The 27,181-nt window shown below is 42.9% G+C and overlaps 1 protein-coding gene across 1 annotated transcript in view; it reads left to right on the top strand.

The window, feature by feature from the left end:
- LOC126213518 (procollagen-lysine,2-oxoglutarate 5-dioxygenase) overlaps positions 1-27,181 on the top strand; it is a 516,340-nt gene that overhangs the window by 253,586 nt on the left and 235,573 nt on the right. The window contains exon 9 of the mRNA XM_049941348.1: positions 6,093-6,194. Coding sequence (XP_049797305.1) covers positions 6,093-6,194 — 102 coding nt within the window. The remainder of the gene's footprint in view (positions 1-6,092; positions 6,195-27,181) is intronic.

The raw sequence follows: 27,181 nt of genomic DNA, 5'->3' as shown, positions 1-27,181 counted from the left end.
CAGTACACAACCGCCCATTGCTAGCTGAATTCAATCAGTGATAAAGTGGGAACAGTGTTCTTTGCAGATATTCAACCCTAACAGAGCTTCAACAAAGAACAAGCCATAAATTGCATGTTGAAAAGTATTATTGATTGATTCTCAGTAAATGATCTACCAATAACTTAGAAAAAACAGTCATTCAGTCCCACAACAAGGAAGGTATATCATTACCAACAACAGTACAGCAAGGAGAAAAGAGAATATGCTGGGTGTTCAAGTTCATCGAAACTTCAGTTCAGGAACATTTACCCCACAGATAATTACTGATTTTGGTGATGAAATCATTAGTAAATTAACTTACTTTCGCATGCACACATCTATTTAGATCATATGTAATAATGCCAGACATAGACACAGACTATTAACTGAACAGAAACATGAAGTAAGGGTGATGTCTCTGCATAACTCCTGCAATTACATCCATTGAATCTGCTTACTGTATTCAAGCAAGCATTATTCTCACTCCACAATTTTTACCCCTATGCTTCCCTCCGTACCAGATTGATGATTTCTTTATGCCTCGTGATGTGTCCTAGCAACCGATCCCTTGTTTTAGTCAAATTCTACCATAAATTTCTTTTCTCCCAAATTCTGTTCAGAACCTCCTCATTAGTTATTCAGCCTCTGCATTGTATTTGCAGCATTCTTGTGTAGCATCATGTTTCAAAAGTTTCTATTCTCTCCTTGTCTGAACTGCTTGTCCGCATTTCAATTTTGTGCAAAGCTACACTCCAAAGAAGTATCTTTAGAAGAGATTTCCTAACACTTCAGTTTACATTCAGTGTTCACAGATTTCTATTTTTCAGAAATGTTTTTCTTGCTAGTGCTAATCTGCATTCATCAGTTACTTTGCTGGCAAAATAGCGGAAATCATCTATTACTTTTATTGTCTCACCATCACCTGATTTAATTTGACTATGCTCCATTACACTTGCCTAACTGCAGTTGACGTTCATGTTATAATCTCTTTTCAAGACATTGTACGTTCCATTCAAGTGTTCTTCCAAGTCTTTTGCCATCTGTAGCAGAGAGCAATGTGAAAAAGTACTGTGAGCTGCGCCCTACCACTTATTTTACTTTTTTAAATGTAGTGCGCTGGCAGAAAGGAAAAATTAATGAAAATAATCAACTTATGAGAAAATAGTGTAGTTGGATGGATGAAAATTCTACAGAACACACATATAAAGTGTATTACAGTTTGCAAGATTTTGGAGCCAGTGGCTCCTTCTTCCAGCAGAAGCATTGAAGGGGAAGTTGAGGGATTGAAGTTAAAGCACTGGTGAGGTTTAGGAAAAGGGGTAGAGTTTGGGAAACTCACCCAGAACTCTGGGTCAAGAGAGAGTTAGCGGGTGGGATAGGAAGGGAAGACTGATCGTTTGGAACTGCACTAGATGAAATTTGAAAACCTGAGAACTTAAAGGTGAAAGATAGGGTAATAAGCAAGACAGAGATTACTGCTAATACATTGTATTTGAGTTAATAAGAGTAGAAAGTTAAGTGTGTTGTATGTGGGAGAGGTGGGGGGAAACAGACTGGTGAGGAAATAAAATATATAGAAAACTGAAAGGGAGTGAAGAAATGAACAGTTACTGACAAGAAATGCCGAGACTGAAGATATTGATGTAAATAAGTTGCCAGTTCCCACCCACCTGCACAGTTCTGGGAAACTGGTGTCTGGGGGCAGAAATGGAAATGGAAACGTCGCACGGCTAGGGCCTCCTGTCGAGTAGACCTGTCGCCTGGTGCAAGTCTTTCGAGTTGACGCCGCTTGGCGACTTGCTTGGCAATGGGGATGAGATGATGACGGTGATAGAGGCGACACGACACCCAGTCCCTGAGCCGAGAAAATCTCCGGCCCAGACGGGAAGCAAACCTGGGCCCCCGGTCATGACAGTCCGTCGCACTGACCACTCGGCTATCGGAGCGGCCTCTGGTCGCAGCTGTCATAATGTGTGTTGCCAGTATACACCCCCTGCCTGTGCCCATCCAGAGGATCTATACTATACACAATATCCTGTTGCAGAGCATGCTCTACAACATGACATTTGTGACCTCAGTGGCTGTTTCACCACACGTGCCATCTGTATTCCTTCCCCAGACACTAGTTTCTCACAACTCTGATGATGGGAACTGACATTATAACATGTCTTGAAGCCTTCAGCTGCCATTTCCTTTATTTCCTGTACGACTGCACAATTAAGGGCTTAGGCCATTTTCAAGTATTTTATAGGTGATTTTTCGGTAACAGATTATGTCACGTACGTCGTTGCTCCTATGACATTGTGTCACGCTCATATATTAGTTCGAGATGTTTACGCTATTGTAGGAGCACGTTACTTTTGAGCAGTTGTTGCAAAGCTCTTATACCGGGTGATCAAAAAGTCAGTATAAATTTGAAAACTGAATCAATCACGGAATAATGTAGATAGAGAGGTACAAATTGACACACATGCTTGGAATGACATGGGGTTTTATTAGAACAAAAAAAAAAAAAAAAAAAAAAAAAAGTACAAAAGTTAAAAAAATGCCCGACAGATGGCACTTCGTCTGATCAGAATAGCAATAATTAGCATAACAAAGTAAGACAAAGCAAAGATGATGTTCTTTACAGGAAATGCTCAATATGTCCACCATCATTCCTCAACAATAGCTGTAGTCGAGGAATAATGCTGTGAACAGCACTGTAAAACATCTCCGGAGTTATAGTGAGGCATTGGCGTCGGATGTTGTCTTTCGGCATCCCTAGAGATGTCAGTCGATCACGATACACTTGCGACTTCAGGTAACCCCGAAGCCAATAATTGCACGGACTGAGGTCTGGGGACCTTGGAGGCCAAGCATGACAAAAGTGGCGGCTGAGCACACGATCGTCACCAAACGACGCACACAAGAGATCTTTCACGCGTCTATCAATATGGGGTGGAGCGCCATCCTGCATAAACATCGTATGTTCTAGCAGGTGTTTATCAGCCAGGCAGGGGATGATGCGATTCTGTAACATATCGGCATACCACTCACCCATCATGGTAGCAGTTACAAAACCAGAACCACGCATTTCCTCGAAGAAAAAAGGCCCGATAACAGTAGATGTGGTAAATCCAACCTATACCGTGACTTTCTCGGCGTGCAATGGAGTTTCCATGACAGTTTAAGGATTTTCGGTAGCCCACATTCTGCAGTTGTGGGCGTTGACAGACCCTCAGAGCGTGAAATTAGTTTCGTCGGTCCACAACACGTTACTCAACCATCTTTTGAAACGCCCACACCGCAAATGCCCTCCGCTTCACTAAATCGCCAGGTAACAGTACACAATGCTGATGGATTTTGTACAGGTGGCATCAGAGGGAAACGCCTCAGTGCCAACCAAACAGTAGTGTATGGAATGCCGGTGCAGCGTACAACTGCACGAGCGCTGACTTCCCCGTGCATAGACGAACCCACTATAGTCTCCATTTCTTCCTGAACTGTCTGAGCAGCATTACGTCTTGTGCTCGGTCGGCCACTACGGGGTCTATCCTCTAAACATCCCGTGGCTTCGAACTTCGAAATAATTCTCGCCACAGCTGCATTTGTCAACGGACCTTTACCCGTTCGAATCCCCTTCCTATGGCGATAGGATCGTAACGCTGAACTAGCACATTCCCCATTCTGATAATACAACTTCAGTAAAAGCGCCTTTTCAGGTAACGTCAACATGCTGCGACTGCTGGCGCATCTGATTCTCTCTCTCATTACAGCTCCTTTTATACACGATTGTCATGCGCAGTCATCTGAAACTAGCCTTTTTATCTGAAACTAGCCTTTACAAATAGCTTCAGGTACATGAATATGTCACTCACATCACCAAAAGAAATAACTTCCATAATAAAATCTATAAAACCAAAGCATTCTAGTGGTTACGATGAAATATCAACAAAGTTAATTAAGGCATGTTCTTGTGAGTTTAGTACAATTCTAAGTTACTTGTGTAACCAGTCAATTATAACTGGGACATTTCCTGACTGGTTAAAATATGCAGATGTTAAGCCTCTATTCAAGAAAGAGGATAAAGAGATACCATCAAACTACAGACCGATTTCCCTTTTGCCAGCATTCTCAAAAATTTTAGAAAAAGTAATGTACAGGCAGCTTCTCAACCATCTGACCACAAATAACATATTAACAAGAACACAGTTTGGATTTCTGAAGGGTTCTGATACCGAAAAGGCTATTTACACCTACTGTGAAAATGCACTTAATTCATTAAATAACAAGTTACAAGCAGCAGGTATTTTCTGTGATTTGTCAAAGGCATTCTATTGTGTAAACCACATCCTTTTAAATAAATTAGAATTCTATGGTGTCACGGGCAGTGCTGCAAAATGGTTCAAGTCATACGTCGCTAACAGGAAACAATGGGTGTCAGTGCAAGGGACTAGTGAATTAAGTCATCAGTCATCATCAGAATGGGAAGAAATTACATGTGGTGTCCCACAAGGATCCATCTTAGGGCCATTGCTTTTTCTTGTGTACATTAATGATCTCTCATCAGTTACACTGCCAGAAGCAGAGTTCGTTTTGTTTGCAGATGACACAAGTATTGCAATAAATATTATGTCGAGTGTAGTTCTAGAAAGATCTGCTAATGATATTTTCATGGATATTAATAAATGGTTTAAAGCCAACTCACTGACATTAAACTTCAAAAAGACTCACTATATGCAATTTAGAACCTGTAAGAGGTTTCCACCCAGCATATGCATAAAGTATGAAGAAGAGCAGATAGAAGAGGTTGACAGTCTTACAAATCTGGGATTACAACTTGATAAAAAAATTCAGTTGGGAGGAGCACACCACAAAACTGCAGAAACGCCTTAGCAAATCTGTATTTGCAATTTGAGTGTTAGCAGACATAGGCGACATAAAAATGAAAAAGCTTGCATACTTTACCTACTTTCCTTCCATAATGTCATATGGTATAATATTTTGGGGTAACTCTTCAAGTCAAACTGAAGTTTTCAGAGTGCAAAAGCGTGTAATACGTATTATTTGTGGAGTAAGTTCACGGACGTCCTGTAGAAACCTCTTCAAAGAACTGGGTATACTAACTACTGCCTCTCAGTATATTTACTCATTAATGAAATTTGTTCTAAATAATATATCTCTTTTTCCAACAAACAGCTCAGTTCATACATACAATACCAGGAGCAAAAATGATCTGCACAAGGACTTAAAAGCACTTACTTTAGTTCAAAAAGGGGTCCACTACTCAGGAACACTCATCTTCAATAATTTGCCAGCAAACATAAAAAATTTAGTTACAAATTAAGATCAATTTAAAAGGAGCCTGAAAGACTTACTAGTGGCCAACTCCTTCTACTCCACTGACGAATTTTTTAATAGAAACAAATCATGTATTGTATATATTCATACTGTTAGTATTGTTATTTCAGTTTTTTTTTTTTTAAAAAAAGTGATATGTTTCACATCCACGAGGATCTCCTCAACACGGATCTATGGAACGAAAAACCAATCTAATCTAATCACTGACGTTTTGCTGTCCAGCACCATCTGTCGGACATTTTGTGAATTACTTTTTTTTCCCCCTAATAAAACCCCATGTCGTTCCAAGCATGTGTGTCAACTTTTACCTCTATATCTACATTATTCTGTGGTTTATTAAGTTTTCAAATTTATACTCACTTTTTGATCACCCGGTATATTACCATTAAGCTGTCAGGTTTCCAAATCTCATCCAGCACAGTCATCATCAATCAGTCTTTCTTTCTCATTCTGTCCAATAAGTCTCCCCCCAACCCAGAATCCTGGATGAGTTTTCCGAACTCTACCACTTTTCCTGAACATCGCCTGTCTTTTCTTTCCTCTTTTTCCTTCCCTTTCAACCTTTCTGCCAGAAGAAGGACCCATCGGCTCCAAAAGTTTTCAAACTTTAATACCTTCTATATGTGGATTCCCCTACTATCACTCAGTAATTAAAAAATTGTACTTCTAACTAATAAACGGCATTGTAAGCTTTCCCCTGAAATTATACAATGTTTGTTTTTCTACAGGGACCATTTTCTGAAGAAGAAGTGTGACATGTACTTCAACATCGACGGGGAGGCTCACCTAGACAACCGGCACACACTGCGGCTGCTTGTCGAGCAGAACAGGTGAGGTGCCCACAGTTTCTCTCTCTCTTTGTTTTTTTTCCCCCCCAGTTGGTGTTTCAGAAATAGCAAGCATATCTCCAGGATTCTGCATATTAAAATCCTCGCCTGTCTCTTCATCTTCACTGCAGGTCATAATTGAGGACATTAACTAAAGTTAATATTCTGAAAAGTAAAATTGTCTGCTCCAGGCTGTGCTGTTCCAATACTGGAGAGCCTTAGCAATAGTGATGATCTGAGAAGGAGAAAATAAGCTGAAGATGTGAATTGAAGTTGGTGTTAAGGAGGGCGTAGAACCAGTGTCAGCCATGTGAGCTATAGTGCTGTGGTGGTGCAGTGGCTAGCATACCTGCCTAATAAGCAAGGAGCTTCAAGTAAAAGTCCTGGCTATGGCACAAATTTTAATTCATTTCTTCAGCTTCAATTATTATCGCAGATAATTTCTATTTTATCGAGCAGGTGCGAGATGACTCCTAAATGCCTTGAAATTGGAAAAAGTATGTACAGTGATTAATTCTGTTCAAAAGTGCTGTTTTCTTACCCGTGTTCACTGCTTTCTATTTTGATTCCGAGAGGAATTTATGGAGGAAAATCTAGCTCAGCACTTGTTTGAAAGTGTTCTGAATCAAATTTTCCAAAAATTGCTAAAAATGTGAAAAGTTTAAGGTACAAGCAGATGTCTTTATGCAAGCATTTGAGCAAATTTGTGTTGTTACAGTCCTCGCAGTTCTGCCCACACTGTTGGTCACGTTACGTAGAGAATACGTTTGGCATTTAGCCGCATGGAGAAACAGAGCAGTCTAAGTTCCATCAGCATATTAACAGTCTCCATGAGAAATTCCATGTGTCCATAAGAACATCCAGTTTACACTAGAATGAGAAAGTGATGCTATGGTGCTGTTTCTGGACTTGGAAGTCTACACAACTCCCGACGGCAGAATTGGACGTGAGGCCTACCGGAAACCTACTCACACTGACCATTCCCTATTCCAACATTTTCTGGCTCAGAAGTTTCCATCCTCCAGACACTACCCACTCAAACCCTACACATCACTGATAAAAACTACACACATAAAAAAAAAAAAGTTTTGCATCACCTCGATTCTGAGAGGTCCGGAACCTGTACAGAAAATTGGAATAGAGATCAAGATAGACATCATTTCCGCCCTTTTTATTGCTCATCAAAACCACACATTGCATGTTGTACCACCATACAGTGAGACCTTCAGAGCTGGTGGTCCAGATTGCTGAACACACCAGTACCTCTAATACCCAGTAGCACATCCTCTTGCACTGATGCATGCCTGTATTCGTCGTGGCATACTATCCACAAGTTCATCAAGGCACTGTTGGTCCAGATTGTCCCATTCCTCAACGGCGATTCGGCATAGATCCCTCAGAGTGGTTAGTGGGTCACGTCGTCCATAAACAGTCCTTTTCAATCTATCCCAGGCATGTTGGATAGGGTTCATGTCTGGAGAACATGCTGGCCACTCTAGTCGAGCAATGTCATTATCCTGAAGGAATCATTCACAAGATGTGCACAATTGAGGTGCGATTTGTCAGCCATGAAGACGAAAGCCTTTCCAATATGCTACCGCTACAGTTTCGTCATCGGTCGGAGGATGGCATTCACATATCGTACAGCCATTATGGCACCTTCTATGATCACCAGTGGTGTATGTCGGCCCCACATAATACCACTCCAAAACAGCAGGGAACATCCACCTTGCTGCACTTGCTGGACAGTGTGTCTCTGACGTTCAGCCTGACCGGGTTGCCTCCAAACCCATCTCTGATGATTGTCTGGTTGAAAGCATATGCAACACTCATCGGTGAAGAGAACGTGATGCCAATACTGAGCGGTCCATTCGGTATGTTCTTGGGCCCATCTTTACCACACTGCATGGTGTCACGGTTGCTGTCATGGTTGCAAAGATTGACCTCACCATGGATGTCGGGAGTGGAGTTGTGCGTCATGCAGCCTATTTATTGCACATAGTTTGAGTTGTAACACGACGTCCTGCGGCTGCACAAAAAGCATTGTTCAACGCGGTGGCGTTACTGTCAGGGTTATTCCGAGCAATAATCCGTAGGTAGCAGTCATCCACTGCAGTAGTAGCCCTCGGCCAGCCCGAGCGAGGCATGTCAGCGACAGTTCCTGTCTCTCTGTATCTCCTCCATGTCCAAACAACATCGCTTTGGTTCACTCCGAGACACCTGGACATTTCCCTTGCTGAGAGCCCTTCCTGGCACAAAGTAACAATGCGGACACGAGGGAACGACCACAGACAACGGGAGCTGTGTACCTCCTTCCTGGTGGAATGATTGGAATTGATCGGCTGTCGGACCCGTTCCGTCTAATAGGCACTGCTCATGCATGGTTGCTCTTGTTTAGTGACATCTCTGAACAGTCAACATCTATCTTCAGGTGTTCTGGTAACTGAGGTGATGCAAAACTTTTTTTGATGTGTGTATATGAAACAAGAATTCAAAGATCTGCATAACATCTTACGAGCCGACAGATATGACAGTAATATAGTGAGAAGAGCTACCAAGTTCAGCAGGAGGCCTATATAAAAGAAGTGAAATAAAATAACAGCTCTTGATGGTGCACTGGCTGTCTTTGAAAGCACATTAAGGGCATTAGTTATGGAGCAGGTGAGGTGCTTTGGTGAGGAGGCATCAAACCGATCTTCCGGGGAGGCCACAGAATCCAGGATTTGGTAGGATCCCTTAGGGACTCATAAAAAGCCATCAAAGCTGACAGTGTATGCGAGAGACTGCGTGAGTGCGATGCACCTACATTGGGGAAACTGTTAAATCCGTTAGAGTGGGCACTTAATAATGTCGCCGGTAGTTGCCCAGTCGGCACAGCGAGTATGCGGAAAGTGGCAGTGGTGGGGGTTGCGGGCAGGCGCTGTAGGGGGAATGCTGAGCGTCGGAGGGAAGTGCTATTCTAAACTGAAGTCTGTGCTCACTCGTTTTGTAAATATTAAGTGGAGCCCCTGCATGCCTGCATTTGTATGGTGAATATTCAAGAAGATCTACTGTCACTTCTGTTTTCATTAGTATCTAAAACTAAATCCCCTGAAAATGCATGAAAAGCAGCAACTTACTTTCGCGCAGCTTATGAACCACCCGTAACTTTCAGAGAAAAGTCACGAACGGCAGAGTTTGAGTAAAACCTAAATTTCTTTTGTTGCCTTGTTAAAATGTGGTTCTTTTGCTAAAACAGAGTGGAATTTACACAGTTTCACCTCTCTAAGATGTGCAGATGCCATTGTGAGAAAATTTTGAAACAGTGGTTTATTAAGTGAGGAACAAGTAAAGTCAATAACTTATGAAAAAGCACATCATCGGTGGAAAAATAAATGTTTAATATCTTCACTTATATTTTTCCAGAACACACAGCATTTCTCATTTCACCAGCTATTGGTGGCCTTTAAAAATTGCATTCTGTAATCAGAAAAGTCTGTAGTTAGTGGAATAACACAGTAGATAATAAAGTTTCACACAGTAACTGTATGGCAAAACAATCTCCTCTTTGCATATTGTCATTTGCCAAAATCTTGTTTTGATATCCCAGACTGCTTGTGATGATGAATGTTATGGATATTTCTTTCTGGCTTCATCACTGGCGTACATAGTTACAAATGAATGTGCTGCATATGAGCGATATTCTCAAGATTGGTGGCAGATAGAGACCTCCACTCAAATCTAAAGAAAAATTCAGTATATTAGCTATATTTCATATGTGGCAACATATTATGTAATATGCACCAAATGACAGATCATAGTGACCCTATCTTTTATGGCAGACTTTCTCGAATTTCACATACTGTCTAAAATAAAGGCAAATACCACAGTAACTAATACCATTAATGGGCTGTCGTTATGAAGCTGACGTCTAAAGCTATAAGCAACCCAATTAATTTTTTTTCTTTTTTTTCTGTAAAATCAATTGAGAGAGATTGCAGGGTTTACATCTCTATTCTGTCATAGCAGCACTTTGCCAACTGGCTGAAAGCGGCAAATTAACTCGCCTAGTGCCTCAGATGAGGGCAACGGCCTTGTCGCAGTGGATACACCGGTTCCCGTGAGGTCACCGAAGTTAAGCGCTGTCGGGTGTGGTCGGCACTTGGATGTGTGACCATCCAGCTGCCATGCGCTGTTGCCATTTTTCGGGGTGCACTCGCCTCGCGATGCCAGTTGAGGAGCTACTCGACCGAACAGTAGCGGCTTCGGTCAAGAATACCATCACAATGGCCGGGAGAGCGGTGTGCTGACCCCACACCCCTCCTATCCGCATCCTCCATCGAGGATGACACGGCGGTCGGATGGTCCCGGTAGGCCACTCGTGGCCTGATGACGGAGTGCTTCGGATGAAATTTGATCACTTTACTCTGGCCATCATAGCCTGCACGGACTTTATTACCAACATAGCAGAACAGGGACAGTGTGTTCAGTTGTGGCAGCAGAACAGATCAGCACTAGCAGATCAAGTTTCAAGAATATTTGCAACACAACTGTGGATGTGCACATGTAAAATGAGAGGGGCAGTCAAACCTTTGCAGCAGCCCGATAGTATCAACATTGAAGGCAGATTCGGGCTACTGACGTCCTGGGTGCCAGTAATCCCGGCACGACGTGTGACTGCAGAACAGTGACCTTTCTGGATACTGCAGAGACCAACTGAATTAAACAAACAGTGCATACACAACTGGTGTCATTTCTCCACAACTAACAGCCTTCAAAAACTTGTCACTGATTTGTAGCAGGCTATTTGTTGCCAGCGAGTCATGCATTTTGCGAATAGTCTGCCACATAAACCTTCCGTCTCGTGTATCTTCCACAAATCTTATTTTAGCTCCAATAAAATCTGATAAATTTGTATTTGATGCTCTAGTGCAGCGGTGGACAATAGTAAACTGACTTGGGGGCCACTTTGTGGAAGCAGATGTTGATGGAGGGCGACAACTTTTAAAATGATGTCATGCATTAGTTAACTTTCCATTTCAGCAGGTAGTACAAAAACCGTTAGCAGATGCATACAGTCTGCGGGCCGCTATTTGCCGACACCTGGTCTAGTGAGATGATTAGAATAGTGATGTATTGATGCGCCCACTCATCAGCTAATTAGTCTTTGCCTGAAGGAGGTCACTTCAACATAGCCAAAACATTGTGTTATTTGAGTATTTTATGTATTTTATAAGATGGACAACTGGAAGAATTTTAATGAAATTGACACCAGTTGCAAAAGGCTATGTATCTATAAATAGGTTTTTGTTAAATGCACACAATCTCTGTGAGAGAAATGTTTTTTAGGTTAGAAGTTCTGTAGAATCAAACTATGATGCGAACAAATAGAAATTAAATATTGTTTTTGCTGGGAGAGTAAAAGTGCCATCACGAGACATCACACACCCGAGGTGGTTTAAATGCGACTCTGAGGCCTGTGGCAGTGGGGTATGCTGCCGAGTACAGTTTTGCTGCGGCACTGATAGAGCTCGCCTATGGGAGTGTGCTCTCAAAAATGGGGCGTTTCTCGGCACGGAAAGACGATGGTTTGACAGATACGACATGGCATCTATGGGCTCTCGAATCTGGGATTACTATACTGTCTGGATGTCTTTCATAGTTGGACTATTTTATAAAAGGCCAATTAACTGTGAACTCTTTTGGTTAATTGAAAGTTTTTTTTATGTAACATTTAAGATTACTGGATATGTGTCTACTTGGAGCCTGACTTTAACTCGAACAATTTCGTGGTAGTGGAAAGTTTTTTATGCAGAGAATGTTTGTACAGTTACTTTTTGCTGCTGAACCTGAGTCGATCCGATTCTCATTTTAATATGTCAGATCTGTAACTGTGACAAGGTGTTCTCTTGTGTATGCAATGATATTGTAAATTATGACTGGAGGAGCCTTTCGTAAGTAACCATCTAATGCCCGCCCGGTTGGCCGTGTGGTCTAATGCACGGCTTTCCGGGCGGGAAGGAGTGCCGGTCCCCGGCACGAATCCACTCGGTGGATATGTGTCGAGGTCCAGTGAGCCGGCCAGTCTGTGGATGGTTTTTAGATGGTTTTCCATCTGCCTCCGCGAATGCGGTCTGGTTCCCCTTATTCCACCTCAGCTACACTATGTCGGTGATTGCTGCACAAACAAGTTCTCCACGTATGCGTACACCACCATTACATTATCACGCAAACATAGGGGTTACACTCGTCTGGTGTGAGACGCACTCTGCGGGGAGGGGGCGGGGGTCCACCGGGGGCCAAACCGCACAATAACCCTGGTGTCGGTGTGGGGCGGCAGAGGGGTGAAGTGGTCTGCAGTAGTCGTTGTGCGGTTGTGGACCACTGCGTGGCTGCTGCAGAGACGGAGCCTCTCCGTCGTTTCTAGGTCCCCGGTTAACATAACATAACCATGTAATAGTTCACGATATCTTCATGATCTACAGTCAGAAGAAAGACACCCTATCCTGTTCCCCTCCCCCCCCTCAGTCCACTGATTGGTTTGATGCGACCCACCACGAATTCCTTTCCTGTGCTAACCTTTGCAACCTACGTTCTCAATTATTTGCTTGACGTATTCCAATCTCTGTCTTCCTCTACAGTTTTTGCCCTCTACAGCTCCCTCTAGTACCATGGAAGTCATTCCCTCATGTCTTAGCAGATGTCCTATCATCCTGTCCCTTCTCCTTATCAGTGTTTTCCACATATTCCTTTCCTCTCCGATTCTGCGTAGAACCTCCTCATTCCTTATCATATTAGTCCACCTAATTCTCAACATTCGTCTATTGCACCACATCTCAAATGCTTCGATTCTCTTCTGTTCCGGTTTTCCCACAGTCCATGTTTCACTACCATACAATGCTGTACTCCAGACGTACATCCTCAGAAATTTCTTCCTCAAATTAAGGCCGGTATTTGATATTAGTAGACTTCTCTTGGCCAGAAATGCCTTTTTTGCCATAGCGAGTCTGCTTTTGATGTCCTCCTTGCTCCATCCGTCATTGGTTATTTTACTGCCTAGGTAGCAGAATTCCTTAACTTCATTGACTTGGTGACCATCAATCCTGATGTTAAGTTTCTCGCTGTTCTCATTTCTACTACTTTTCATTACCTTCGTCTTTCTATGATTTACTCTCAAACCATACTGTGTACTCATTAGACTGTTCATTCCATTCAGCTGATCATTTAATTCTTCTTCACTTTCACTCAGGATAGCAATGTCATCAGCGAATCGTATCATTGATATCCTTTCACCTTGTATTTTAGTTCCACTCCTGAAGCTTTCTTTTATTTCCATCATTGCTTCCTCGATGTACAGATCGAAGAGTAGGGGCGAAAGGCTACAGCCTTGTCTTACACCCTTCTTAATACGAGCACTTGGTTCTTGATCGTCCACTCTTATTATTCCCTCTTGGTTGTTGTACATATTGTATATGACCCGTCTCTCCCTATAGCTTACCCCTACTTTTTCAGAATCTCGAACAGCTTGCACCATTTTATATTGTCGAACGCTTTTTCCAGGTCGACAAATCCTATGAAAGTGTCTCGATTTTTCTTTAGCCTTGCTTCCATTACTAGCCGTAACGTCAGAATTGCCTCTCTCGTCCCTTTACTTTTCCTAAAGCCAAACTGATCGTCACCCTATCCTTATTCCTTCATAACTTCAACACTCTGTCTTCCATCTGCTTCACCTGGTCCTCCTCAACCCAGCAAACCACCCTCTTCATGTTGACCTCCTTCTCTATGATGGCTCCATCTGCACACCCAAAAAACTGTTGCGTACAGCCTGGCCACTCGGGGATGGCGTATCTGCTGTGACAAAGACTCCCTCGCTCAGTATGCTGAGGCTCTCACTGAGGCCTTAACAGACAGGGACTATCCTCCAGACCTAGTCCGCAAACAGATCTCCCGTGCCACTTCCCCTTAAGCTCCCCAATCCTCCCACCACCTCCAAAAGCCAGCTACAAAGGAGTAACCCCTTTGCCACCCACTACCACCCCACACTGGAACAACTGAGCCACATCCTTTGTTACAGCTTTGATCACCTGTCTTGCCCTGAAATGAGGGACATTCTAATCGAGATGCGTCCCACCCCGCTGAAGAGGTGTTCTGTCACCCACTCAACCCCGTAACATCCTAGTCCATTAGATCTTATAATTAAATTGTCTTTGAGACAAAATCTCATCTTTATCTGTGATAATGACGGAAGCTGAATAAAGGAATTAAAATTAGTACCACGGCCAGTTATAAGAGTCGAGGGACATGAAAGGGAAGCAGTGGTTGAAAAGGGAGTAAGACAGGGTTGTAGCCTCTCCCCGATGCTATTCAATCTGTATATTGAGCAAGCAGTAAAGGAAACAAAAGAAAAATTCGGAGTAGGTATTAAAATCCATGGAGAAGAAATAAAAACTTTGAGGTTCGCCGATGACATTGTAATTCTGTCAGAGACAACAAAGGACTTGGAAGAGCAGTTGAACGGAATGGAAGGTGTCTTGAAGGGAGGATATAAGATGAACATCAACAAAAGCAAAACGAGGATAATGGAATGTAGTCGAATTAAGTCGGGTGATGTTGAGGGTATTAGATTAGGAAGTGAGACACTTAAAGTAGTAAAGGAGTTTTGCTATTTCGGGAGCAAAATAACTGATGATGGTCGAAGTAGAGAGGATATAAAATGTAGACTGGCAATGGCAAGGAAAGTGTTTCTGAAGAAGAGAAATTTGTTAACATCGAGTATAGATTTAAGTGTCAGGAAGTCGTTTCTGAAAGTATTTGTATGGAGTGTAGCCATGTATGGAAGTGAAACATGGACGATAAATAGTTTGGATAAGAAGAGAATAGAAGCATTCGAAATGTGGTGCTACAGAAGAATGCTGAAGATTAGATGGGTAGATCACTTAACTAATGAGGAGGTATTGAGTAGCATTGGGGAGAAGAGGAGTTTGTGGCACAACTTGACCAGAAGAAGGGATCGGTTGGTAGGACATGTTCTGGGGCATCAAGGGATCACCAATTTAGTATTGGAGGGCAGCGTGGAGGGTAAACATCGTAGAGGGAGACCAAGAGATGAATACACTAAGCAGATTCAGAAGGATGTAGGTTGCAGTAGGTACTGGGAGATGAAGAAGCTTGCACAGGATAGAGTAGCATGGAGAGCTGCATCAAACCAGTCTCAGGACTGAAGACTACAACTACAACAACAACCACGGCCAGAACTTGAACCTGGGTGTCCTTGCTTACTACACAGGAATTCTGACCGTTACACCTGCACAGCACTGTTGTTACCTGAGTGCAGTGCCCTCCTCAACACAAACTTCAATTCAGGTCTTCAGCTTATTGTCCTACTAAATCGTCACTGTTCCTAAAGACTGGAAAGTAACACAGGTCACACCAATATTGAAGAAAGGAAATAAGAGTAACCCGTTGAATGGCAGACCCATATCACTGACCTCAATTTGCAGTAGGATTTTGGAGCATATACTGCACTCGAACATTATGAATCACCTTGAAGAAAATGATTTATTGATACATAACCAAGACAGATTTAGAAAATATCGTTCTTGTGCAAGTAATGAGTGCTCTCGACATGGGATCTCAGATCAATTCCATATTCCTAGATTTCCAGAAGGCTTTTGATACCGTTCCTCACAAGTGACTATTAATCAAATTGTGTGCATATGGAGTTTTGTCTCAGTTGTGTGAGTGGATTCGTGATTGTCTCTCAGACAGGTCACAGTTTGTGGTGATAGACAGTAAATTGTAGAGTCAAACAGAAGTGATATCTGGCATTCCACAAGGTAGTGTCATAGGCCCTCTGTTGTTCCTGATTTATATAAATGATCTAGGTGATAATCTGAGCAGCCCTCTTAGATTGTTTGCAGATGATGCTGTAATTTACCATATAGTAAAATCATCAGACAATCAATTCCAATTACAAAATGATCTAGAGCTCTCCTGAGAACCTTGCAGGATAGCACTCCCGAAAGAAAGGATATTGCGGAGACATGGCTTACCCACAGCCTGGGGGATGTTTCCAGAATGAGATTTTCACTCTGCAGTGGAGTGTGCGCTGATAAGAAACTTCCTGGCAGATCAGAACTGTGTGCCAGACCGAGACTCGAACTCGGGACCTTTGCCTTTCTGGGCAAGTGCTCTACCAACTGAGCTACCCAAGCATGACTCACGCCCAGTCCTCACAGCTTTACTTCTGCCAGTACCTCGTCTCCTACCTTCCAAACTTTACAGAAGCTCTCCTGCGAACCTTGCAGAACTAGCACTCCTGTAAGAAAGGATATAGTGGAGACATGGCTTAGCCACAGCCTAAGGGATGTTTCCAGAATGAAATTTTCACTCTACAGTGGAGTGTGCGCTGATATGAAACTTCCTGGCAGATTAAAACTGTGTGCTGGGCCAAGACTCGAAATCACGACCTTTGCCATTCACAGGCAAGTGGTCTACCAACTGAGCTACCCAAGCACAACTCACGCCCGGTCCTCACGGCTTTAATTCCACCAGTACCTCGTCTTCTACCTGCCAAACTTAGCAGAAGCTCTCCTGCACTTGGTAGAGCAGTTGCCCGCGAAAGACAAAGGTTCCGAGTTCGAGTCTCGGCCTGGCACACAGTTTTAATCTGCCAGGAAGTTTCATATCAACGCACACTCCTCTGCAGAGTGAAAATTTCACTCTGGGAACATCCACTAGGCTGTGGCTAAGCCATGTCGCTGCTATATTCTTTCTTCCAGGAGGGTTAGTTCTGCAAGGTATGCAGGAGAGCTTCTGCAAAGTTTGGAAGGTAGGAGACGAGGTACTGGCAGAATTAAAGCTTTGAGGTTGGGGCGTGAGTTGTGCTTGGGTAGCTCAGTTGGTAGAGCACTTGCCCACGAAAGGCAAAGATTTAGGTGTTCCTTTTTCCGACAGGCCATTCGAGAGTGGAATGGTAGAGAAGTAGTATGAAAATGGTTCGATAAACCCTCTGCCAGGTACTTACGTGTGAATTGGAGAGTAACCATGTAGATGAAGATGTAGATGTAGATGTAGACTATTGCAGGGGCTCTCCGGCATTGGACCAGCACCCAAGAACTGGATGTAGTGGAGAAATCCTGTACCTCAGGTGATCTTATAATTAAACTTTCCTCAAGACCTTTAAGTCTCATCTTTATCTACGATAAGGATGGAAGGTGAATAAATGAATTAAAATTTGTGCCTTGAACAGGTATCATACCCTGTGGAAGACCCAGGTGCGATACCTGCCCAATCCACCCACCCAGTACTTCCTATTCCAGGCGTGTTGTAGGCTTATCCTACCCATCAGAGGCTGGGCCACACGTAAAAACAGCTATGTCGTACACTGGTGCTGTTGCAATCATTGCGCAGTTTTTTTGTATCGGTACAATTACCAACCAGCTGTCCACCGGGATGAACGACCACTGCTAAGCTGTGGCCGAGAGCAGAGTAGACCACCCTGTGGCATAACATTCAGCCAAACATAACACACTCGATTTCAGTGGCTGTTTCATTACCCGAGCCATCTGGATCCTCCCCTCCACCGTCAGCTTTTCTGAACTGTGCAGATGGGAGTTATCTTTACAATACATTCTCTGCTCCCAAAAGTATCCCTGTGTCAACCTATGGTTACTCACTGTCTCCACACCCTCTGCCCAACAGTTTCCTGCCCCTCTGCCCTATCGTATCTTCCTTATTCTCCTCTCCCAAGTGACATTCTCTGCTCCTAAAAGTATCCCGTCAAGCTACGGTTACCTACTGTCCCCACACACTTCGGCCAACATTTTCCACCCCCTCCGTCCTATCACCTCTTTCTTATTCTTGGCTTCCACCCTCTTTGTGTGGCCAGTGCATGCACCATTCCCTGCTTCTCTCCATTTTTGCTCCCCACTTTCGCTCCCCTCTCCCCACCTCCAATACTCCCAGCGCACCGCATGGATCCTGACAGATTACCACGTGAGGCGATGCTTGGAGAGATCTCTATAGCCAAAAGACCTGTAGGATGTCCTGTATTGAGGTTCAAGGACTCCTGTAAACGAGATATGGAGAGCTTTGGAATCGACACAAACAGATGGGAGGCACGGGCTAGCACGAGACCAGAGTGGCGATATATCATCTGCAATGCCGAAGCACGACGAAGGCTTGTTAGACAGATTAAGGCAGAGAAAGCTTCGCAATGCTACCACTGCTCCTGCCTCAGCAGCCAGATACACTTGTGACAATTGCGGCAAGAGATGCCGTGCTGCCATTGGCTTGACAAGTCATATGAAAAAATGCAACCCGTAAACACACAGACACTGCAACAATCATCTACCAAGATGTTGTGGCCAAAATATATATATATAAAAACAAAGATGATGTAACTTACCAAATGAAACTGTTGGTATGTTGATAGACACACAAACAAACACAAACATACACACAAAATTCAAGCTTTCGCAACAAACTGTTGCCTCATCAGGAAAGAGGGAAGGAGAGGGAAAGAAGAAAGGATGTGGGTTTTAAGGGAGAGGGTAAGGAGTCATTCCAATATATATAAAAAAACAGAAGTGCTGGTAGGAGTCATTCCAATCCCTTTCGTCTTTCCCTCTCCTTCCCTCCTTCCTGATGAAGCAACCGTTGGTTGTGAAAGCTTGAATTTTGTGTGTATGTTTGTGTTTGTTTGTGTGTCTATCGACCTGCCAGCGCTTTTGTTTGGTAAGTCACGTCATCTTTGTTTTATATATACCAAACGAAAGCGCTGGCACGTCGATAGACACACAAACACAAACATACACACAAAATTCAAGCTTTCGCAACAAACTGTTGCCTCATCAGGAAAGAGGGAAGGAGAGGGAAAGACGAAAGGATGTGGGTTTTAAGGGAGAGGGTAAGGAGTCATTCCAATCCCGGGAGCGGAAATACTTACCTTAGGGGGAAAAAAGGACGGGTATACACTCGCACACACACACACATCCATCCACACATATACAGACACAAGCAGACATATTTAAAGACAAAGAGTTTGGGCAGAGATGTCAGTCGAGGCAGAAGTGCAGAGGCAAAGATGTAGTTGAATGACAGGTGAGGTATGAGTGGCGGCAACTTGAAATTAGCGGAGATTGAGGCCTGGTGGATAACGGGAAGAGAGGATATATTGAAGAGCAAGTTCCCATCTCCGGAGTTCGGATAGGTTGGTGTTAGTGGGAAGTATCCAGATAACCCGGACGGTGTAACACTGCGCCAAGATGTGCTGGCCGTGCACCGAGGCATGTTTAGCCACAGGGTGATCCTCATTACCAACAGGGTGATATATATATATATATATACCTGTTGGCTGTCTAGTGACTGCACACTGTGCCAGACAATGCACCTCTCTCGTACGCTGTGATCCCTTATCCCTTCCCTGCCTGCTGACACTAAGCAAGTGTCTTTCGAGTAAAATGTCTCCCCTGTACTGGAATACACATAATGGACGTACAAGTACAAGTTGTAGGCACACAGCTGACGACACACGGGATTTCAGGTATGGCTGTGAGTCGTGCCCACATAGCCAATGGAAGGTGACCCGTCACAATATCCTGGAAATCTGGCTTTGAGTACGCGTCCGGTGGAAATTTTCATTGGCATCATTCTGTTATATAGCTGACCGTTGTCCATATTTGCAACTGCGAATACATTTAGGCTGTCCGCACACACAGCAACTGAAAAGCAACGTGACAGGTCGGCAATGTCTGGTTGCAGACTGGGTTGCAATGCAGTTCCACATATGGTGCAGCTCTGCAGTGAGAAACTGCCGTTTATGAGCGTGGAGGAGGAGTAGTATTGTTTGTTGTACCTGAGCATCTTTTGATTACACAGGACACATTGAATACAGATTCGGGCTCAGAAGAAGATTTGGCCGTCTGTTGTTATTACTTACGAATGAAAAAAAGAAAGAAATTCTGGGTTCATCCATACATTCACAGAAACATAAACTGCAGGCTGTTTGTAGCAGCAGAGGATCTGCAACAAACAGATGTTATCAGAGCTGTTTGTGTTCTCCACAATTACGTTTGCAAATGTGAAGGTGTAGAATATGGATTAACACATTTGCAAGAAATCATGAACCTGCTAATGATGCTGCAGTATTTCAAGCAAATCATAACATTTCAATTTGTGCTAATTCATGAGCAATTGCATTAACAAATCATTTAGCAAATTACTTTTTAACCTCAGATGCCTCTCTTCTGTGGCAATGGAACTACTGTACTTGAATGTTCATGTTGACTACAGTTAAATTCTGTGCATGAATAAAACCTACAATCCTGACTTTAACGTGTTGCCAATTACTTTTATTTTGAAAACCTGGACATGACAACATGTATACACATGGAAACGTGGTGATAGTGGTTTATGCTCTTTAAATCATTTGATTTGAACACCATTGTACTTAACACACATCGTAGATTTGTGGCACCTCTGCCTTTTCCCACCATTTTCCGGTTTGTTTGCTTACAACAATGCAATTTTACAGAATGGCATTGTCAGATGAAGAATACTCCAGGTACGATTTATATACCGGGTGATCAAAAAGTCAGTATAAATTTGAAAACTGAATAAATCACGGAATAATGTAGATAGAGTGGTACAAATACATAGTGTAACGTTTACATGAGATTTATTCTTATGACGAACCGCATACAGCATGAATTAACTGAAGCAAAAGCTCCGTAGGTATTAACAGTTTTGTTGATTACACTGGTGTTACAGTTTTAATTCATTCTTAATGGTAATTAATGAAACCCAGATTTAAATTTGTTTAAGTCCAATATTTGTTCTCAGTGATCTTCCATATTAATACATAATTAATTTTGTGGTGCAACACCTGGCACAAATTATTATACCTAACTAATTGCCTGTGAGCTGATGACTATTAAGATTAAATGTGTTCCAACTAAATTGTTTCGGATGTGTACAGGAAGGGGGGAGGGGGGGGGGGGGAGTGCACCCTAAATCAATTAATGTTTAAATCTACAGGCAATAAGTCAAATTTGTTACTGCTCTGAGTTTTCTTATCATTGGTGTTCATTTTATATGCGTGAAATGAAATACTTTCCAAAACTATGTTGGCTCACAGCTCAACCCAACTCTATCATTTCCCTGTTGCACTATAGCAACAGTTAGCTATTTTTTACATTCTCCGGCAGTGATCTCTGAAACAAAGCTTTCTGCAAAGCCATCCGCAACAATTGTCATCTGGAGTTTTTGAATTTCAACTTCGTGATCACAATCATTTTTCTTTGTCAGAGGAACTGTATTGAAGCTGGAGCTTATTTATTTAGCGTATGTGGTTTTCAAGTACAAATGGTTTCATGTTTAAATACATACAGACAGATAAAGATAAAATCAACATACATTATAACACATAAATAATGTCTCGTCTTATGAACATTCAATTAAGGATAAAGTAGGCATACACAGGTTGTTACAATAAGGTATCTTGTCGTAGATAAGACAAAATTATCATATAGAAATTGTTGCTGTAAGGTCATTCAGCAATCACATATATGGAATCTATAGAGTCTCTTTAAAGTTCTATGTTTAGGTTTTCCATCCACTCGATGGCTGCAGGGGAGGCTGCATAAAGTTCTTGAATGGATCCTTTAAACGCACGTTTCGGGCATTCCTGAATGATGTGCTGGATCGTTTGCTCTGGATGTCCACAATCGCACTGTGGTGAATCTCGTATGCCCCATCTACAGAGCATCTTGCCACTTCTGCCACGACCAGTTCTGAATCTATTGAGTATAACCCAAGTTCTTCTTGGCAGGTCTGTACCAGGTAGGTTTCCACCAGGTGATATTTCATTGCAGTTCTTCGATAGTCCAGTCTGAGACCATTCATTTTTCCATGAATCCATAGCATCGTAAGACGTAGCCGTAAGGTTTTGAGCTGTTCTCCACGGTGGTCTCCTAGATCTTAGTCGGGAAAGATTTGGGGCAATGTCCTGATGGAAGGTTAGTATTGGAGGAGATTTTATGCCATTCGTTAACTAAGGCGGTTTGCCGCCTAAGATGTGGTGGAGCTATACTGCAGAGAACAGGAAGCCAAGGTTGTTGTTGTTGTGGTCTTCAGTCCTGAGACTGGTTTGATGCAGCTCTCCATGCTAATCTATCCTGTGCAAGCTTCTTCATCTCCCAGTACCTACTGCAACCTACATCCTTCTGAATCTGCTTAGTGTATTCATCGAAGCCAAGGTAGTGGGGTGGATTTAATGGTCCCAGTTATGGTTCTCATGGTATTGTTTAGTTGAGTATCCACTTTAGACGTGTGTCTGCTGTTAAGCCAAACAGGGCTGCAATATTCCGCAACAGAGTATACCAGCGCTACAGAAGAAACCTTCAGAGTATGTACATCGGCTCCCCAGCTAGTATTGGCGAGCTTTCGAATAATATTATTTCTTGTACGTATCTTAGCAGCAGTATCTATTAGGTGTGGTTTGAATGTAAGCGATCTATCCAGTTTAATACCAAGATATTTTGGGTTTGGGTTATGCTTTAATTTTCTACCAGCAAAGGTAATGTCAAGGGATTGGGTTGCCTGTTGGTTGTTTAAATAAAACACTGTAACTTCTGACTTTATTGGGTTAGGAATTAATCTTCAAGATCTGAAATATTTACCCATTACTCCGAGGTCTTGGTTAAAGGAGTTTTCACACTGTTCCAAACTTTCATGTTGCACAGCCATGGCCACGTCATCTGCATAACAGAACTTCCGCGCATTTGTTGCTGGTATGTCGCTTATGTACACATTGAAAAGTAATGGTCCCAACACAGAACCTTGTGGTAAGCCGTTGTTTGAAACAATGGTTTGACTCTTCTTTCCTTCTAGATGAACTTCAAGGGTTCTATTGTTGAGCATATAACTTAGTAATTTGTACAAGGTCTGGCAAGGGATAATCTCAAGTATCTTGCTAAGAAGACCACACCTCCACACAGTATTGTATGCAGCAGTTAAATCTACAAATGCAACAGCTGTTGTAAGTTTCCGTTCATAACCGTTCTCGATATGTGTTGTTAAAGCCAGCACTTGGTTGCAACAGTTATGTTATGGCCGAAAACCAGCCTGCTCGATGGGGATTCTATCATTTGAGGTCATCCCAATACAATTATGCAAGAGTCTCTCCAAGAGTTTGAAGCAGGTGCTCAGGAGAGAGAGATTGGTCTAAAATGTTCAGGCTTGTCTGGTGTTTTCCCAGGTTTTAATATTGGCAATACTTTAGATATTTTGAATATCTTAGGCACTCGGCCTTCTTCAAGGATGTTATTATAGAAGTTCACAAGCCAGTTGATAACATTTTTCCCACTGTACTTAATAAATTCTGGGTATAATGCATCTGGCCCAGCTGCCTTCCTAGTTTTGATGTTCGAGATAGCCGTTTTCAGTTCTTCCACTGTGAAAAGTGCTGCAGGATGTGATCTTTCAGTAGCTTGTCTCCACCGTGTTTTAATTAGTTTCTTAATGTTTCTGGCGGTTTCTTTGTCAAGAGGTGCCCTGGACATATTGGCTATACGGCCTGCAATTGCATTGGGAGTGGTTGTTGCTCTTTCACAGGGATTGTATGCACCAGATCCTAGTTTCCTGAGTAGGGCCCACACTTTCCGACTGGACTTTCTAAAGTGTATACCTTCCACGGTTTTATTCCACTTTTCTCTGCGGGCGCTGTCAAGTGACTCGATAAGTACCTCTGCCACTTCCCTGTCTCATGATTCTTTGAACTCGTTATAGAGGCGTTTATTTGTTTCGTTCCAGGCAGGTGTATATTCTTTCCTGAAACCGCGTGGTATAGTTTTCTTAGCTGATGCAATAAGAGCTTTACTAAATCGTTAATAGTTGTTAATGATTGGCTTGATCCACCGTACAGTGGCAGCGGCACGTTTTGCGAATGACTCCCAATCAGCCTTTTCAAAATTCCATCTCGGTTTTCGAGCTGATTTTATAAGAGGGACTTGCATTCCAATGTGGACAATGACAAGTCTATGCTGGCTGTGTGGGAAGTTAGTTAATACTTTCCTGCTTGATGGGTAACCTTTACCCTTGTGGTCTCTACTAACAAAGCGCAGATCTGGGTTGAAACCGCGTTGCCATGTAGCTGACCAGAAGGTGTGTCTGTCTGTAGCATCATATATTAGTTGCAGGTCTTCAATATCTGCCCACTCAAGTAGGGCTTGACCATTATCATCGTTTTCACTATAGCCCCATAAACTGTGGTGGCTGTTGAAATCGCCCATTAAGAGGGTAGGGTATTTTGTTCCAGGGAGTGCTTCTTTTGGCCATTGGATGTTAGGAGGCTTATATACAGGGTGTTTCAAAAATGACCGGTATATTTGAAACGGCAATAAAAACTAAACGAGCAGCGATAGAAATACACCGTTTGTTGCAATATGCTTGGGACAACAGTACATTTTCAGGCAGACAAACTTTCGAAATTACAGTAGTTACAATTTTCAACAACAGATGGCGCTGCGGTCTGGGAAACTCTATAGTACGATATTTTCCACATATCCACCATGCGTAGCAATAATATGGCGTAGTCTCTGAATGAAATTACCCGAAACCTTTGACAACGTGTCTGGCGGAATGGCTTCACATGCAGATGAGATGTACTGCTTCAGCTGTTCAATTGTTTCTGGATTCTGGCGGTACACCTGGTCTTTCAAGTGTCCCCACAGAAAGAAGTCACAGGGGTTCATGTCTGGCGAATAGGGAGGCCAATCCACGCCGCCTCCTGTATGTTTCGGATAGCCCAAAGCAATCACACGATCATCGAAATATTCATTCAGGAAATTAAAGATGTCGGCCGTGCGATGTGGCCGGGCACCATCTTGCATAAACCACGAGGTGTTCGCAGTGTCGTCCAAGGCAGTTTGTACCGCCACAAATTCACGAAGAATGTCCAGATAGCGTGATGCAGTAATCGTTTTGGATCTGAAAAATGGGCCAATGATTCCTTTGGAAGACATGGCGGCCCAGACCAGTACTTTTTCAGGATGCAGGGACGATGGGACTGCAACATGGGGCTTTTCGGTTCCCCATATGCGCCAGTTCTGTTTATTGACGAAGCCGTCCAGGTAAAAATAAGCTTCGTCAGTAAACCGAATGCTGCCCACATGCATGTCGCCATCATCAATCCTGTGCACTATATCGTTAGCGAATGTCTCTCGTGCAGCAATGGTAGCGGCGCTGAGGGGTTGCTGCGTTTGAATTTTGTATGGATAGAGGTGTAAACTCTGGCGCACGAGACGATACGTGGACGTTGGCGTGATTTGGACCGCAGCTGCAACACGGCGAACGGAAACCCGAGGCCGCTGTCGGATCACCTGCTGCACTAGCTGCGCGTTGCCCTCTGTGGTTGCCGTACGCGGTTGCCCTACCTTTCCAGCACGTTCATCCGTCACGTTCCCAGTCCGTTGTAATTTTTCAAACAGATCCTTTATTGTATCGCTTTTCGGTCCTTTGGTTACATTAAACCTCCGTTGAAAACTTCGTCTTGTTGCAACAACACTGTGTTCTAGGCGGTGGAATTCCATCCAACACCAGAAAAATCCTCTGTTCTAAGGAATAAACCATGTTGTCTACAGCACACTTGCACGTTGTGAACAGCACACGCTTACAGCAGAAAGACGACGTACAGAATGGCGCACCCACAGACTGCGTTGTCTTCTATATCTTTCACATCACTTGCAGCGCCATCTGTTGTTGAAAATTGTAACTACTGTAATTTCGACAGTTTGTCCGCCTGAAAATGTACTGTTGTCCCAAACATATTGCAACAAACGGTGTATTTCTATCGCTGCTCGTTTAGTTTTTATTGCCGTTTCAAATATACCGGTCATTTTTGAAACACCCTGTACATTGACTATTGTGAGGTTACTTACTAGTGTTTCTATTAAAAATATGTTATCCGAAGAACTTATTTTGATTGGAGCCCAGTTATCAGTGTCACTACGTACGTATGTAGCAGATCCATAGTTTTCATGGTGAATAGCTCCAGCAACGGTGTATCTTTTCATGAGATCTGCCTCGTGGTTTACATGTGTTTCTTGGACCAGTATGACATGTATATTGTTATCACGTGTTAGTCTCGAGAGGATATCAGATTTAGTGTTACTTATACCATCTATGTTAACTTGTAGTACTCGGACTGATGCGCCGAGGTCTCTTGTCATTGGGTTTTGAGAAGACCCATTCATTTTATTGTTTGCTTCCATTTGCACTTTTAAGCCGCGAGATGAGTTCACGCTCATAGTACAGCGCCACAATAGTAGTAGACTTTTAGCTGCCTTTCGGCATTGCCCGGGGTGTACCACTTGGAGGCAGTCTACTTTTAGACCCCAAGTTGGAGCTGATTTTGCACTTAATATCAACTTCACAGAGATGTTGCCCTTTTTCTTTCTTCAAGTGTGATATATTTGACTGTTACGTCTTCTTGTTCAGTGTGTCCACTCTCAGTATTTACAAGGGTCATTCAATAATTAAAGAGACAAATTGGTTTGGGAAAAAAACTGTTAGTAGGGTAAGTTTGGTACTTTTATGGCTTCAAGTTGGCATCACTGGGATGAGCCCTGATCAGCTGATTTATCAACGCTGTTTTGTTTATAACCCCAAAAATACATTTCAAGATGGTGAGTCTGCTTGAAACGTCCAAATTAGTTGAACAAACATTCTGTTACTTGTTGCTTACTTGCTGAAGGCGAGAAACCAGTGAATATAAACTGTAGAATGTCTCAAGCTTATGGTGAAGGTTGTACGAATCGTGCAAATTTTTACAAGTGGGTAGAGCAGTTCAAAAATAGTCACGACTCAGTGACTGACGAACACCGTTCTCACTGACCAATTGCAGTTTCAACTCCCTCACTTGAAAGTCGAATTGACGACATTATTCGTGCCGACCGCTGTGTGACTGTGGAAATGATAGTTGATAAGGTTCACGTTAGTACTGGTACAGT

Source organism: Schistocerca nitens, chromosome 11 (assembly GCF_023898315.1).
Source record: "Schistocerca nitens isolate TAMUIC-IGC-003100 chromosome 11, iqSchNite1.1, whole genome shotgun sequence".
Classification (NCBI taxonomy): domain Eukaryota; kingdom Metazoa; phylum Arthropoda; class Insecta; order Orthoptera; family Acrididae; genus Schistocerca; species Schistocerca nitens.
Note: the sequence above shows the minus strand (reverse complement) of the source record. Positions and strands in the feature narration are given on the sequence as shown.